The sequence below is a fragment of the Chiloscyllium punctatum genome, chromosome 16, assembly GCF_047496795.1.
Source record: "Chiloscyllium punctatum isolate Juve2018m chromosome 16, sChiPun1.3, whole genome shotgun sequence".
Taxonomy (NCBI): Eukaryota; Metazoa; Chordata; class Chondrichthyes; order Orectolobiformes; family Hemiscylliidae; genus Chiloscyllium; species Chiloscyllium punctatum.
Window position 1 is genome coordinate 46,020,291 of NC_092754.1, and position 17,297 is coordinate 46,037,587.

Genomic DNA, 17,297 nt, shown 5'->3' on the forward strand with positions numbered 1-17,297 from the left:
TGGCAACTTTCAAAGATCTATGAACATAGACCCCAAGATCCCTCTGCTCCTCCGCCTTACTAAGAACCCTACCATTAACCCTGTATTCCGCATTCTTATTTGTCCTTCCAAAATGGACAACCTCACACTCGACAGGGTTGAACTCCATCTGCCACTCCTCAGCCCAGCTCTGCATCATTTCCATGTCCCTTTGCAGCCAACAACAGCCCTCCTCACTATCCACAACTCCACCAATCTTCGTGTCGTCTGCGAATTTACTGACCCACCCTTCAACTCCCTCTTCCAAGTCATTAATAAAAATTACAAACAGCAGAGGACCCAGAACTGACCCCTGCAGAACTCCACTTGTAACTGGGCTCCAGGCTGAATATTTACCATCTACCACCACTCTCTGACTTTGACCGGTTCGCCAGTTCTCTATCCAACTGGCCAAACTTCCCACTATCCCATGCCTCCTGACTTTCCGCATAAGCCTACCATGGGGAACCTTATCAAATGCCTTACTAAAATCCATGTACACTATATCCACTGCTCTACCCTCATCCACATGCTTGGTCACCTCCTCAAAGAATTCAATAAGACTTGTAAGGCAAGACCTACCCCTCACAAATCCATGCTGGCTGTCCCTAATCAAGCAGTGTCTTTCCAAATACTCATAAATCCTATCCCTCAGTACCCTTTCCATTACTTTGCCTACCACCGAAGTAAGACTAACTGGCCTGTAAGTCCCGGGGTTATCCCTATTCCCTTTTTTGAACAGGGGCACAACATTCACCACTCTCCAATCCCCTGGCACTACCCCCATTGATAGTGAAGACGAAAAGATAATTGCCAACGGTTCTGCAATTTCCTCTCTTGCTTCCCACATAATCCTAGGATATATCCCGTCAGGCCCGGGGGACTTGTCTAACCTCAAGTTTTTCAAAATGCCCAACACATCTTCCTTCCTAACAAGTATCTCCTCTAGCTTACCAGTCCGTTTCATACTCTCCTCTTCAACAATACGGTCCCGCTCATTTGTAAATACTGAAGAAAAGTACTCATTCAAGACCTTTCCTATCTCTTCCGACTCAGTACACAGTCTCCCACTACTGTCCTTGATCGGACCTACCCTCGTTCTCGTCATTCTCATGTTTCTCACATACGCATAAAAGGCCTTGGGGTTATCCTTGATCCTACCCACCAAAGATTTCTCATGCCCTCTCTTAGCTCTCCTCATCCCTTTCTTCAGCTCCCTCCTGGCTATCCTGTATCCCTCCAATGCTCTGTCTGAACCTTGTTTCCTCAACCTTATGTAAGCCTCTTTCTTCCTCCTTGCAAGACATTCAACCTCCCTCGTCAACCAAAGTTCCCTCACACGACCATCTCTTTCCTGCCTGACAGGTACAAGGACATGTCGTACCTGTTCCTTGAAAAAGTTCCACATTTCAACGACATCCTTCCCTGACAGCCTATGCTCCCAATTTATGCTCCTCAGATCCTGTCTTGCAGCATCGTATTTACCCTTCCCCCAATTGTAAAACCTGCCCTGTTGCACGCACCTATCTCTCTCCATAACCAACGTGAAATTACTACTCCAGAAATTACTACCCTTAAGTTCCTAACCTTCTGCCTAACTCCCTATGATCACTCATCAGGACCTCATTCCTTTTCAGACATATGTACAACCCTTAGGAATTTCACGCAACTGCCCAGACTGTAACTTTAGGGTGCAGGACCTGGAGTGTAGGGAGGGTAGGAATATGGTATCAATCTTAAAGGATCGTGCCTGTAAACAGAAGGGTGGCTTGAAGTGTGTATACTTTAATGCCAGAAGTATACGAAATAAGGTAGGTGAACTCGCAGCGTGGGTTGGTACCTGGGACTTCGATGTTGTGGCTATTACGGAGACATGGCTAGATCAGGGACAGGATTGGCTGTTGCAGGTTCCAGGGTTTAAATGTTTTAGTAGGGTCAGAGGTGGGGGTAAAAGAGGGGGGGGTGTGGCTTTGCTTGTCAAAGATAGTATTACAGCGGTGGAAAGGAAGATGGATGAAGATTTGCCATCTGAGGTAGTTTGGGTTGAGGTTAGGAATAGGAGAGGTGAGGTCACCCTGTTAGGAGTCTTTTACAGGCCTCCTAATAGTCCTAGAATCGTTGAAGAAAGGATTGCGAAGATGATTCAGGAGAAGAGTGACAGTAATAGGGTGATTGTTATGGGAGACTTTAACTTTCCTGATATTGATTGGGAAAGCTATAGCTCAAGTTCGTTAGATGGGTCAGTGTTTGTGCAATGTGTGCAGGAGAGTTTCCTGACACAATATGTAGATAAGCCAACAAGAGGTGAGGCCATACTGGATTTGGTTCTGGGTAACGAACCAGGCCAGGTATTAGAACTAGAGGTAGGTGAGCACTTTGGGGACAGTGACCACAATTCGGTGATTTTTACTCTAGTGATGGAGAGGGATAAGTGTGTACTACAGGGCAAGAGTTATAGCTGGGGGCAGGGAAATTATGATGCGTTGAGGCATGACTTAGGATGTGTGGATTGGAAAAGTAGATTCCAAGGCAAGAGCGTAATTGATATGTGGAACTTGTTCAAGGAGCAACTATTGAGTGTCCTTGATAAGTACGTACCTATCAGGCAGGGAGGAAAGGGTCGTGTGAAGGAGCCGTGGTTTAATAAGGAGTTGGAATCCCTTGTTAAATGGAAGAGGGCGGCCTTTGTAAAGATGAGGCGTGAAGGTTCAATAGGGGCGATTGAGAGTTATAAGGTAGCCCGGAAGGACCTGAAGAGAGAGCTAAGAGCAGCAAGGAGGGGACATGAAAGGTCCTTAGTTGGTAGGATTAGGGAAAACCCTAAGGCTTTCTATAGGTATGTTAGGAATAAAAGAATGACTAGGGAAGGAATAGGTCCAATCAAGGATAGTAATGGGAAGTTGCGTGTGGAGGCTGAAGAGATTGGGGAGGCGCTGAATGAATACTTTTCGTCAGTATTCACTCAGGAACAGGACATTGTTGTCGATATGAATACTGAGGCACGAATAAGTAGAATGGATGGCTTTGAGATATGTAGAGAAGAGGTGTTGGAAATTCTGGCAAGGGTGAAAATAGATAAGTCCCCTGGGCCTGATTGCATTTATCCTAGGATTCTCTGGGAAGCAAGGGAGGAGATTGCAGAGCCATTGGCCTTGATTTTTGTGTCCTCTTTGTCTACAGGAGTAGTGCCAGAGGACTGGAGGCTAGCAAACGTGGTTCCCTTGTTCAAGAAGGGGAGTAGGGATAATCCTAGTAACTATAGGCCAGTGAGTCTCACTTCTGTTGTGGGCAAAGTCTTAGAGAGAATTATAAGGGATAGGATTTATGCACATCTGGATAAGAATGATGTGATCAAGGATAGTCAGCATGGTTTTGTGAAGGGCAGGTCGTGCCTCACAAACCTTATTGAATTCTTTGAGAAGGTGACGAAGGAGGTAGATGAGGGGAAAGCGGTAGATGTAGTATATATGGATTTTAGTAAGGCGTTTGATAAGGTCCCCCATGGTAGGCTACTGCAGAAAATACAGAGATATGGCATTGAGGGTGAGTTGGAGGTTTGGATTAGGAATTGGCTCTCTGGAAGAAGACAGAGGGTAGTAGTTGATGGCAAAGATTCATCTTGGAGTGCCGTCACTAGTGGTGTTCCGCAAGGATCTGTTTTGGGACCATTGCTGTTTGTCATTTTTATAAATGACCTGGAGGAAGGGTTAGAAGGTTGGGTGAGCAAGTTTGCGGATGATACGAAAGTCGGAGGAGTTGTAGACAGTGAGGAAGGATATGGCAGGTTACAGCGGGATATAGAGAAGCTGCAGAGCTGGGCAGAAAGGTGGCAAATGGAGTTCAATGTAGCTAAGTGTGAAGTGATTCACTTTGGTAAGAGTAATAAAAAGATGGATTACTGGGCTAATGGTAGACTACTTGGTAGTGTGGAAGAGCAGAGGGATCTTGGTGTCCATGTACACAGATCTCTGAAAGTTGCCACCCAGGTAAATAGTGCAGTGAAGAAGGCATATGGCGTACTGGCTTTTATTGGTAGAGGAATTGAGTTCCGGAGTCCTGAGGTCATGCTGCAGTTGTATAAGACTCTGGTGCGGCCGCTTCTGGAATATTGTGTGCAGTTTTGGTCGCCATACTATAGGAAGGATGTGGAGGCACTGGAACGGGTGCAGAGGAAGTTTACCAGGATGTTGCCTGGTATGGTAGGAAGATCCTATGAGGAAAGGCTGAGGCACTTGGGGTTGTTTTCTTTGGAGAAAAGAAGGTTTAGGGGTGATTTGATAGAGGTGTACAAGATGATTAGGGGGTTAGATAGGGTTGACAGTGAGAACCTTTTTCCGCGTATGGAGTCAGCTATTACAAGGGGGCATAGCTTTAAATTAAGGGGGGGTAGATATAGGACTGATGTTAGGGGTAGGTTCTTCACTCAGCGAGTCGTAAGATCATGGAATGCCCTGCCAGTAGCAGTAGTGGACTCTCCCTCTTTATGGGTATTTAAGCGGGCATTGGATAGGTATATGGAGGATAGTGGGTTAGTGTAGGTTAGGTGGGCTTTGATCGGTGCAACATCGAGGGCCGAAGGGCCTGTACTGCGCTGTATTGTTCTATGTTCTATGTTCTATATTATTGACCCTGACATCAAGAAGGCAACACGCCATCCTGGAGTCTTGATTGCAGCCACATAAACGTCTGTCTGCACCACTGACTAGCAAGTCCCATGCTACTAACTCTCGCTTGGACTTTGCCCAATCCTGGTCTCCAGCAGAGCCAGTTGTGGTGCCACAGACCTGGCCGGTGCTGTTGTATTTTCCTGATTCCTGTTAGAGAGGGAGCAGCCACAGAAGAATCCTGCACTATCTGCCTGCCTCTCCTGGTGGTCATCCATCTATGTGACTGAACCTGTGCCCCTTGTCTGCTCCTCAACATGTCCAACTGCCTCTCCAACTGAACTGTGAGGAACTGCAGCCAGTCACACTTCGTGGAGACATAGTTGTCAGGGATACTAGACTGCCCTCTGATCTCCCATATCTGGCAGGAGAAGTATACCACTGCTCTAATTACCATCTCTCACTCTTTACAGTAAGACAAAGAATAAGATCTTACCTTGCCCTTACCTCTTGCTGATCACCCTCCTCACTGAAGCCTGGTATTCCCAAAGCCCTCACCTAAACCTCCCGTAGCACTCCAATCACAAAGCAGCTTTTTCTCAAAATCGCCACGCCAAAAATGGCTGTGCTGCTATAGCTTGCATCCCTTTTATTCATTCCTGGGTGGTCACTGGTGACTGAACCAACTCCTCCCAGAATCCTCCTCAGTCGCTTCTAAGCAGAATCCTTTGTTCTTTTCCAGCAGATCCATGACACTGTCTATTTTGTCCCCAGCTACACAGTCTCCCTAGCTACAAGTCCAGCTACAAAACCTGGGCTTCCAGGAGCTGGAGACACTTCCTGCACTGGCCCCAGTCACTGGAACTGTAGTCAACATGCCATGGTTTTGAGCTCTTCTAGCATGACTTAGCTGTTTAAATTAAACCTTTTGAAACATGCTTAATTACTGTAGGCACCTTATTCCCTGGTCCACATTACAACAGATATTGTCCTTGCAAACTTTAAATACAAAAAAAGTAAAAAGCATGCCTTGCCCTCTGAATTCCCACTCTGCTCCAAAACTTCTAAAGCTCTTACTCCGGCTGGGTCTCATTTAGGATGCCTTCTGTCCCAACTGCTCGTGCCGAGCTTTCTGATCGTGAGCTTCCAACATTCCCTTTCTTAACTAGAGTTGAGGTGAGCTGAAAATACTCATACTAGTTAAGATCCAAAAGTAATCAACACCTATTCTGACTTCAGGTGACTGATTGTGAATTATCACTTAGCGAAGTAAGCTACCAAAGTTTTTTTTTAAACGAGACTGATGATGTTTCTCAAGTTCAAAGACCACCTGCAATTAATAGAATTTCTAATAAAAACAGTTTCCACAGGGTCCAAAAATAATCAATTTGTTATTGAATAGAGAAAATTTATTTTCTTTCTGTACATTTTTAAAGTCTTAAAAGCATATGTAAGTGCTTCAGATACATTTACTGCCTGAAGTAAAGAATATTGTTGTGCAAGCAATATAACTGTAAGATATGTTCGGAACATAGGAACAATTGGAGGTCATTCAATACATTTATCAATCACTTGAAAGCCTTGTATCCACCACCATTGGTCATCAAATATCTATCTGTCTCTACTTTAAACATACTCAAGACTAAGCTTCCATAGTTTTCTATTATAGCTGATTCCAATAAGTTCATAACACAGAGTAAAAACAAATCTGCTCACATCAGGAAAAAAGTGGCAGTCCCTTATTAGGCACACTGATTCTAAACACTCAAATCCTGGGTAATATCCAACTTGTGTCTATCCTGTCCTTTTAAATACTTTGAACATTTCAATAAGATCACCTCTCATTCTCTGCAACTCTGGATAATACAGGTCCAATTAAATGAATTTCTCTTCATAGATCAGTCCCAACATTCCACAAATAACCCTGGTGAAGTTTTGTTGAACTCCCTCTTTAGCACTAATAAGTTTGCTGTACAGTACTCCAGGAGCAATCTAACCAATGTCCTATACAATTGAAGCAATATGTCACTTCTTGCACTCAAATACTCTTGAAATAAAAGCTAATATTCCATCAACCAGTCTAACAGCATGATGCACCTGCATGTTAGACTATAGTGAGTGAATGACCTTTGTATATCTACACTTTCCAACCTCTTACCATCTGTCTGTCCCATCAAAATGGATAACCTCACGTTTTTCCAGTTTATTCTTGCCATTCATTAAGACTATCCAAATCTTCCTCAATCCATGTACATCTCCTTGATAACACACATTCCCACTTAGCTTTGTATCATCTGTAAGTTTTGAAAATTTGAAAAATTACATTTCGTCCCATGTCCAAATCATTGATTAGATGTTGTGTTCACCTGGGGCCCAAATACTGAACTTTTTGCTACAATTTGCGAACATGAAAATGACTCATTTATTCTTAATCTCTGTTTTCCTAATAGCTATTCGTGAATTCACGCCCATATATTAACTCCTATTCCATGAGCTTTAATTTTTCTAACCAGCCTCCTCGGAGCACTTTGTTAAAGTTTTGTGAAATTCCAAGTGTACTTTATTTATCTTAGCTTTGCTACTGACATGCTCAACAATCATAAACAAGCTTAGTAAACATGATTTCCCAGTTACAAATCCATGCCAACTATACCCAATCAAATTTTACCATCTTTTATCCCATCCCTGATGTAAGAAACATATAAATAGTATACAAATCTTTAAATTTCATCTTTTGCTTGCAGGGAGGGAAAATTCCAATACGGTGGACAGCACCAGAGGCCATTCAGTACCGGAAGTTCACATCAGCCAGTGATGTCTGGAGTTATGGCATAGTCATGTGGGAAGTGATGTCATATGGGGAGAGACCTTACTGGGACATGACCAATCAAGATGTATGTTATTTTCTCTCTACTACTGTATTTGATGTTCTTTGGCATGTTTTAATATATTTGTCTCCGAATGATATTATTTAGTTGAAAATGGACAACATATAAGACTATAAAAACAGAAGATTACACTGTCTGTTGAGCCTGTTGAACCAGTCATGATTGATCTTTGGTTTAAAATCCATTTTCTTGCTCACTCCACATACCTCTTTATTCACTGACAGACCAAAAATCAATTTCTCCTGATCTTATATTTATTATATGATACAACATCCACAGATCTCTGGGATAGAATACTTCATATATCACAACCCTCTAAGATTTTTCCTCCCTGTCAGTCCTAAATGACTGCCTCCTTATCCTAAGGCTGATCCTATGTTTTGGAGTCCCCAGCCTGAGAGCACGCTTTTGAATAACTAAATCTTTGTTATTACAGCAACGCATAACGCAGTTATTGGCTCTGGTAGCACATTCAGTATGTTTTATTCCGAGTATGAAGTTACAAAAAAAAAAATCACCACTTAAATTTACTTACAATCTTCGATAGTCATGGTACAAGTTCCCTCCAATAGAGTACATGGCCCTGATGTGGCAAAGTTTACGTCGTCTCCCATAACATAATTGCAGTTGGTGTGGGTATGTATACCAAGCTGGGAATTTAGTTTGCGGACATTTCGTCCCTTTTCTAGGTGATACCCTCAGTGCTGTGAAGCCTCCTGTGAGGTGCCGCTGTACTCTGTCAGGTGGAACTTATTTGGTTTCATTCCCACTGCTTCCGGTTACTGGTTCCGGTTGTTTTTTGCAGTGGTCAGTGCATTGGGTTTAGGTCAGTGTGTTTATTGACGGAGTCCATGGGTGAGTGCCATGCTTCTAAAGATTCTCTGGCTGTCCTCTGTTTGGCTTGTCCTATTTTTATTGTGTTGTCCCAGAAGAATTTGTGGTCCTTGTCATCTGTGTGTACAGCTACTAGGAACAGCTGACCATGGCATTTAGTGGCGAGTTGATGTTCATGAATGCAGATTGCTAGTTGTCTGCCTATTTGCCCTATGTAGTATTTCATGCAGTCCTTGCTTGGAATCCTGTGCACCATGTTTGTCCTGCACACGATGGGTTTTGGGTCTTTTGTTCTGGTGAGTTGTTGTCTGAGCATGTGTTGTGCTGTCATGAATCCATGTGGTCAGAGAAGTCTGGCTGTCAGTTCTGAGCCTTTTTAGACAGAAGGTAAGTGGTAACTGTATTGGGTTGTGGCATGTCCTCATCATGCTGATTGTCTGCCAGGCATTTGTGGATGAAATTGCAGAGATCTTGGCAAAGACTTTGTAGAGGTATTCTTCTTCCTCCCTTCGCAGATCAGGAATGCTGCAGTGTGACATAGCCCTTTTGAACAGGGTTCTCATGCAGCCTGTCTTGTGTGTGATTGGCTGGTTGCTGGTATAATTCAGGATCTGGTCCATGTGTGTGGCTTTTCTGTACACTTTTGTTCTGCATTCTGTGTTCTTTCTATGATCACATCTAGGAATAGGAGTTGATTATTCATTTCTTCCTCTCTTGTAAATTTGGTTCATGTGAGTAAGGTGTTGATATTCCAGTGTGTGCTCGCAATCTCTGTTTTTTAATTATTACAAAAGTGTCTACCACAAAAGCTGATCCAAAGTTTGAATCAGATTTGTGGAAGAGTTGTTCTAGTCTTTGCATCACTGCTTCTCTTATGTGCAAGGAGATGGGTGAGCCCATTGCTGTCCCATTGATTTATTCAAAATTAGGCTGCTGAATATGAAGTGTGTCGTCAAGCATAGGTCCTGTAGATTGAGTCTGCAGTCCTTGTTGATTGGTTCCCTATCATGTCATCTGTTCTGTTTGTCTAGGATCTGGATTAGTGGTGCTGGAAGAGCACAGCAGTTCAGGCAGCATCCGAGGAGCAGTAAAATCGACATTTCGGGCAAAAGCCCTTCATCAGGAATACAGGCATCTGAGTAAAGAACCTGCCTTTGACATCTGTCTTAAATCTATCACCCTCAATTTGTAGTTATGCCCCCTCTGACAAGCTAACGAGCTAGGATGATGATCCTAGGAAAAAGACTTTCACTGTCTACCCAATCTAATCCTCTGGTCATTTTGTATGTCTCCATCAAATCCCCTCTTAGCTTTCTTCTTTTCAATGAGAACAGACCCAAGTCTCTCAGTCTTTTCTCATAAGATCTTCCATCCAAACAAGGCAACATCCTGCTAAATCTCCTCTGCACCTTTTCCAATGCTTCCACATCCTTCCTGAAATATGGGGACCAGAACTGTACACAATATTCCAAGTGTGGTCGCACCAGCATTTTGTATAGTTGCAGCATGATATTGCGGCTCCGGAACTCAATCCCTCTACCAATGAAACCTAATACATGGTATGCCTTCTTAACAGCACTATCAACCTGCGTGGCAACTTTCAGGGATCTACGTACATGGACTTCAAGATCCCTCTGTACATCCACACTACTAAGAATCTTTCCATTGACCCAGTACTCTGCCTTCCTGTTATTCTTCCCAAAGTGCATCACTTCACATTTGGCTGCATTGAACTCCATTTGCCACCTCTCAGCTCAATTCTGCAGTTTATCCAAGTCTCCCTGCAACCTGCAACATTCTTCCAAACTGTCCACTATTACATTGACTTTAGTGTCGTCTGCAAATTTACTAATCCACCCACCTATGCCTGCATCTAAGTCATTTATAAAAATGACAAACAGCAGTGGTCCCAAAACAGATCCTTGTGGCACACCACCAGTAACCGGACTCCAGGCTGAATATTTTCCATCAACCACCACTCGCTGCCTTCTTTCAGAAAGCCAGTTTCTAATCCAAACTGCTAAATCACCCTCAATCCCATGCCTCTGCACTTTCTCCAACAGCCTACCAAGTGGAACCTTATCAAAGGCTTTACTGAAGTCCATATATACCACGTCAACTGCCCTACCCTCATCCACATGCTTGGTCATCTTCTCAAAAAACTCAATGAGGTTTGTAAGACACGACCTGCCCTTGACAAAACCATGTTGACTAACTGAAATCAAATTGTTGCTTGCAAGATGATTATAAATCTTACCTCTTATAATCCTTTCTACAACCTTTCCTAGAACAGAAGTAAGGCTCATTGATCTATAATTACCTGGGTCATCTCTATTACCCTTCTTGAACAATGGCACAACATTTGCAATCCTCCCGTTCTCTGGTACTAAACCTGTAGACAATGACGACTCAAATATCAAAGCCAAAGGCTCTGCTATCTCCTCTCTAGCTTCCCAGAGAATCCTTAGATAAATCCCATCCAGCCCAGGGGACTTGTCTACTTTCACTCCTTCTAGAATTGATAACACCTGTTCATAACTAACCTTGATCCTTTCTAGTCTAATATCTCATACCTCATTTTTCTCCTCTACAATATTCTCCTTTTCCTGAGTGAAAACCAATGAGAAATGTTCGTTTAGCACCTCTCTGATCTCCACAGGGTCCACACTCAACTTCTCACTTCTGTCTTTGATTGGCCCTATTCCTACCCTCGTCATCCTTTTATTCCTCACATTCCTATAGAAAGCTGTAGGGTTCTCCTTTATCTATTTACAAAAGACTGCTTATGTCCTATCTTTGCTCTTTTTAACTGTCTCTTTAAATCCTTCCTAGCTGATCTGTAACTCTCCATCACTTCATCTGTACCATCTTGCCTCATCAACACATAAGTTTCCTTCTTCTGCTTAACAAGAAATGCAATTTCTGTAGTAAACCACAGTTCCCTTACCTTATCATTTCCTCTCTGCCTCACAGGGACATACCTATCAATGACACACAATCTCTGTTCCTTAAACCAGCTCCATATTTCCATTGTCTGCATCCCCTGCATTTTGCTACCCCATTCTATGCATCCTAAATCTTGCCTATTCGCATTAAAATTGCCCTTGCCCCAATGATAACTCTTGACCTGTGGCATGTACCTATCCCTTTCCATCACTAAACTAAACATAACTGAATTATAGTCACTCTCTCCAAAGTGCTCACCTACAACTAAATCAAACACCTGGTCTGGTTCATTACCAACCACCAGATCCAGTGTGGCCTCCCCTCTTGTCGGCCCTTCGACATACTATGTCAGGAAACCCTCTTGTACACATTGGACAAAAACTGATCTATCCGATGTACTAGAGTTACAGCATTTCCAATCAATGTTGGTGAAGTTAAAATCCCCATAATGACAACCCTGTTCCTTTCACTCCTACACAGAATCATTTTTCCAATCCTCTCCTTCACCTCCGTGGAACTCTGCGGAGGCCTATAAAAAACTCCAAGCAGTGTGACCTCTCATCTGTTTCTAACCTCAACCCACACTACCTCAATAGACGAGTCCTCGTGAAAAGTTCTTTCAGCCACTGTTATACTATCCTTGACTAACAAGGCCTCACCTCCCCCTCTTTTACCGTCTTGCCTGTTCTTAATGAAAGATCTAAACCCTGGAACCTGCAACATCCATTCCTCACCCTGCTCTATCTGTGTCTCTGAAATGGCCATAACATTGAAATCCAGGTACCTATCCATGCTGCAAGCTCACCTACCTTATTTCGGATACTTCTGGCATTGAAGTAGACACACTTCAGTTTACTGTGTGCCAGCACATTCCTGTGACTCTGAAATCCTGTCCCTGTCCTCCCTACTCTCATCCTCCTGTGCACTGCAATGACACCTCAAGTTCCCATCCCCCTGCTGAGCTAGTTTAAACCCACCCGAATAGCACCAGCAAATTTCCTGTTTGTACAGGTCCCACCTTCCCCAGAATGAGCCCCAATTATCCAAGTACCTGAAACCCTCCCTCCTGCACCATCCTTGCAGCCACGTGTTCAGCTGATATCTCTCCCAATTCCTTGCCTCGCTATCACGTGGCACGGATAACAAACCAGAGATAACAACTCTGTTTGTTCTCGCTCTCAGCTTCCACCCTAGCTCCCTGAAGTTGTTCGTTACATCCCTGTCCCTCTTTCTACCTATATCGTTGGTACCTCCATGGACCATGACTTGTGACTGGTCACCCTCTCCCTTCAGGACCCCAAAGATACGATCTGAGACATCATGTACCCTGGCACCTGGAAGGCAACACACCAACTGTGAGTCTCGTTCATTCCCAACAAACCTTCTATCTGAGCCTCTAACTATTGAGTCCCCAATGACTAACACTCTCCTCCTTTCCCTCCTTCCCTTCTGTGCAACAGGGACAGGCTCTGTGCCAGACACCTGGGCCTCACTGCATACCCCTGGTAAGTCGTCCCACCTCAACAGTATCCAAAACAGTATACATGTTTTTCATGGCAAATTGGCAAAGTCAATGTTGATGCCATGTGAGTTTAGGGTCCTGACTGGAGGATGAGGTGTTCTTCCTCCAATTGGTGGGTGGCTTTGATTTGGTTGTAGAGGAGCCCCAGGATTTACATGTCCTTGGGAGAATGGGAGGGGGAGTTGAAGTAGTTGGCCACAGGGTGATGGGGTTGATTGGTGTGTGCCGAACAGAGATGTTTCCTCAACCACTCTGCGAGTTGACACTCAGACCTAACGAGGGAGTAATGGCGGGAATGGTCTCTTGGAAGGCAGATGGAGGTGGGGAGGGAAATATATTTTTGGTAATGGAGTCTGACTGTAGGCGCAAAAATGGCAGAGGATAATGCACAGTATCTGGAGATTTCTGGGGTAGAATGTGAGGATCGGGGTGGGAATTTGATCCTTGCTGGTGTGGGAATGGTGTGTTCAAGGGCAAAGGTGTGGGAAGTGAAGGAGATGTGATGGAGGGCATTGTTGATCACATGGGAGGGAAAGTTGTGGTGTTTGAAGTAGGAGGATGTCTGGGTTTTCCTGGAGTAGAATTGATCCTCTTGGGAGCAGGTATCGCCGAGGTAGAGGAATTGGAAGTAAGGGATCATGTTTTTACAGGTTGGGGATGGGGGGTGCTGGTGGTGGTGGGTGGAAGGAGGTGTAGCTAAGGTAGCTGTGGGAGTTGTTGGGTTTGAAATATTGAGTATTGAATCAGTATTGAGTTAGTCACCAGAGACAAGACTGAGAGGCCCAGAAAGGGGAGGGTAGTGTCAGAGATGATCCATGTGAACTTGAGGTCAGGTGGAAGTGTTGGTGAACTTGATGAACACGATCCCTTACTCCCAATTCCTCTGCCCCCACCATACTGCTCACAGGAGGAGCAATCCACTCCAGGACATCCCAGATGTCACCCTAGTTCGAGGATTGCGACTGTCCCTCCCACGTGATCAACAGTACCCTGCACATCCTGCACCTCTGTCTTCGTACCCCACCACAAACCGCAACAATGATAGAACACCCCCTCCCCAGTCCTCACATTCCAGCCCATGAATCTCCAGATACAGTGCATTATTCTCCACTATTTTTGCCACCTACAATCAGACCCCACCACATGAAGTATATTTCCCTCCCCACCCCTATATACATTCCGCAGAGACCATTCCCTCTATGACTCCCTCGTTAGGTCCCTGCTCCCCACCAACCCACCCTCCACTCCTGGCACCTTCCCTTGTCACCACACGAGGTGTAAAACTTGTACCCACACCTCCCCCCTCACCTTCATCCAAGGCCCTAAAGGATTATTTCAAATCCAGCAGGGATACTCCTGCACATCCACCACTTCAATTACTGCATCAGTTGCTCTCGATGTGGTCTCCTCTATGTCGGGGAGACCGAGCGCCAACTTGCAGAGCAGTTCACAGAACACCTCTGATACACACACCAACCAACCCCACCATCCTGCGGCTAACCATGTCAACTCCCCCTCCCACTCCCTTAAGGCCATGAGGCTAGCTCCTGGGCTGCCACCCCCAAATCAAAGCCACCCGCCAATTGGAGGAAGAATGTCTCATCTTCCACATCAGGACCCTACAATCACACGCATCAACATTGGCTTTACCAGTTTCTAAATCTCCCCACCTCCCACCTCACCCCAGATCCAATCCTCCAACTTTGCAACGCCCTCTTGATCCAACCTACCTGTCCATCTTCCTTCCCACCAATCCACTCTACCCTGCCACTGACCTATCACATCACTTCCTACCTGCATCTACTTATCGCCATCCCAACTCTCATACCCCCATCCCCACCCCCTTACCACTCCACTTTCCTGATGAAGGGTTTATGCCCAAAATGTTGATTCTCCTTTACCTCAGATGCTGTGCTTTTTCCAGTACCACGCCTTTCAGGTCTGGAGTACAATCCCAATAAGGTGATCATCCCCTTTCTTATTTTTCAGTTCCACCCAAATAACTTCCGTGTGCATATTCCCACGAATATCCTCCCTCATTTCAGCTGTAATGTCATCCCTTATCAAAAACACCATTCCCCTCCTCTCTGGCCCCCCACAAACCACCCCCCTCCCCCCCCCCCACTTTCCTATCCTTCCTATCACATCTATATCCTGGAACATTAAGCTGTCCATCCAGTCCATCCCTGAGCCACGTTTCTGTAATCACTATAATAGCTCAGTCTCATTGTCAATGTTTCCAGAGTTTGTTAGTCTTACCTGTTAGGCCCCTTGCATTGAAAGAGTTGAATTTATCAGTCATACCTCATCCTCTGCTTCATTCCTGCCTGCCCTTACAGTTTGACTCGCTGCTTTTCCCAACTGTACCAGTCTCAGACATATCTCTTTTTTCAATGTCTCCCTGGGTTCAACCCCACACCCTTATTAGTTTAAATCCTCCCGAGGAGCTTGAGTAAATCTCCCCACCAGCACATTAGTCTCCTTCTAATTCAGGTGCAATCCATCCTTCGCATACAGGTTACTTCTACCCTAATAGAGATTCCAATGATCCAAATTGTGAATCCTTCTCCCCTTCAGAAGCTCCTCAGCCACACAGTCATCTACTCTATCCTTCTATTCCTACCCTCACTAACTCATGGCATTAATAGTAATCTAAATATTTCTAACCTCAAGGACCTATTTTTAAAATTCCTGCCAACTTCCTATGTTTTCTCCTCAGAACCTCATCCTTTTCTCTTCTTGTGTCCTCAGTTCCAATGTTTACAACAACCTCCTGCTGCTCCCATTCCCCATTGAGAATATTCTCACCCTCTCCAGGATATCCTTGATTCGACACCAAGGAGGCAACACATTATTTTGTTGGGTCAGCCACAGAAATGTTTGTCTGTGCCTTTGACGAGAGAATCCCCTATCATAATCGATCACTTGGAACCTGACATAACCCTTTTACAGTAAAGCCAGTCTCAGTACCAGAACCCTGGCTATCCATACTACATTCCCCTGAGATTACATCACCTACATTTTCCAAAACAGCATATTTGTTTGAGATGGGGATACATAAAGGAGACTGCTGCACTACCTGCCTCCCTCCTCTACATTTCCTGGAAGTAACCCATCTACCTGACTGTATTTGTGGTTTTTATCCTTTCATGCATCGCACCTGTAGATTTTTCATTGTCTCTAACTGCCACTGCAAGTGATCCTTGCAATTGTAGAATTCATAAACAAACATATTTCCTGCAGACATAATCATTAGTATCATGATCCTTAATTTTCCACATCCAACAGGAAGAGCACATCACTTTACAAAAGGCCATTTTCGAACTTTAACAATCTACAAACTTAGAAAAATAGCCCAGTCTTAGTGCTCTAAAACATTGCTCCAGGCTACCTTAGTACCTATGTTTTATATTTTTAAAGTTTGATCAAGATACATATCTCAGTAAAAAAAAACATATAATTAAAAAAGAACCCATTCTAGACACTAATGTAGATTTGCATAAAAAACCAGTAAGGACATTCTTTAGGTTAGCCACTTGTTGCCCAGGTTTCTCCAGGATTAGCTGTGAATTTCACTGTTTGTTTATTTTTCTTATTTTTCTTTCTCCAATGTCCAGAGATATTTGAAATCAAACAGCAGAGGCAGTCAGCGATGTAGGTTCACTGCTGGGTCAGACAGCTGTGCAGGTTTCTTTCTCATTTGATTCACTTCCCACATGTTTTATCTCTCTTCCTCCTTTTAAAGTGTCGTTGTTTGATCTCCTTTATTTCCCCCCAATATTCCAAAACAAAGAAAAAGCTGAAAATGTTCCTAGAATTTGGCAAAATTAGCTCCAACACAAAAATACTTCAAAAAAGGAGCAGTTCTTACAGCCATAATTTTTTCCCATCCTCCATCTTGGATTATCCAGAACCTTAAGAACAAACAGAGAAAGTACAGCACAGAAACAGGTCCTTCAGCCCACTGAGCATGTACTGGCATATGACACCTTTCTAAACTAAAAACTTTTTTGCCTCAACACAGTCTGTATCCCTCTCTTCTCTGCCTATTCATGTCAATAAAGATGCCTCTTGAGTATTGCTATTGCATCTGCTGCTACATCTCTGGTGGCAATGTCTTCCAGGTACTTGCCACCATTTATGTAAAGAAAGCTTGCCTATCACATCTCCTTTTAGTTTGCACCCTTTTACCTTAAGCTGATGCCTCTTATTAATTGCCATTTCTACCCTGGAAAGAGTCCCTGATGAACCATACTATCCATAATTCTCATAATTTGTAAAATTCTATCAGGTTGCCCCTTAGCCTCTGACGTCCAAGTGAAATCAAACCAAATGTGTCCAAAGTCTCGTCATAGCTAATAACCTCCAAACTGGACAACATCCTGGTAAACCTTTTCTGTACCCTGTCCAAAGCTTCCACAACCTTTTGGTAGTTTGGCAACCAGAACTGTACATAATATTCCAAATGTGGCCTAACTAAAGGTC

General features: G+C 44.0%; 1 protein-coding gene across 3 annotated transcripts in view; it reads left to right on the forward strand.

The window, feature by feature from the left end:
• The window catches only part of LOC140487179 (ephrin type-B receptor 2), a 718,490-nt gene that overhangs the window by 658,737 nt on the left and 42,456 nt on the right, over window positions 1-17,297 (forward strand). For all 3 annotated transcript variants that reach the window (XM_072586828.1, XM_072586830.1, XM_072586829.1), the window contains one exon: window positions 7,367-7,516. In XM_072586828.1, the coding sequence (XP_072442929.1) occupies window positions 7,367-7,516 (150 nt within the window). The remainder of the gene's footprint in view (window positions 1-7,366; window positions 7,517-17,297) is intronic.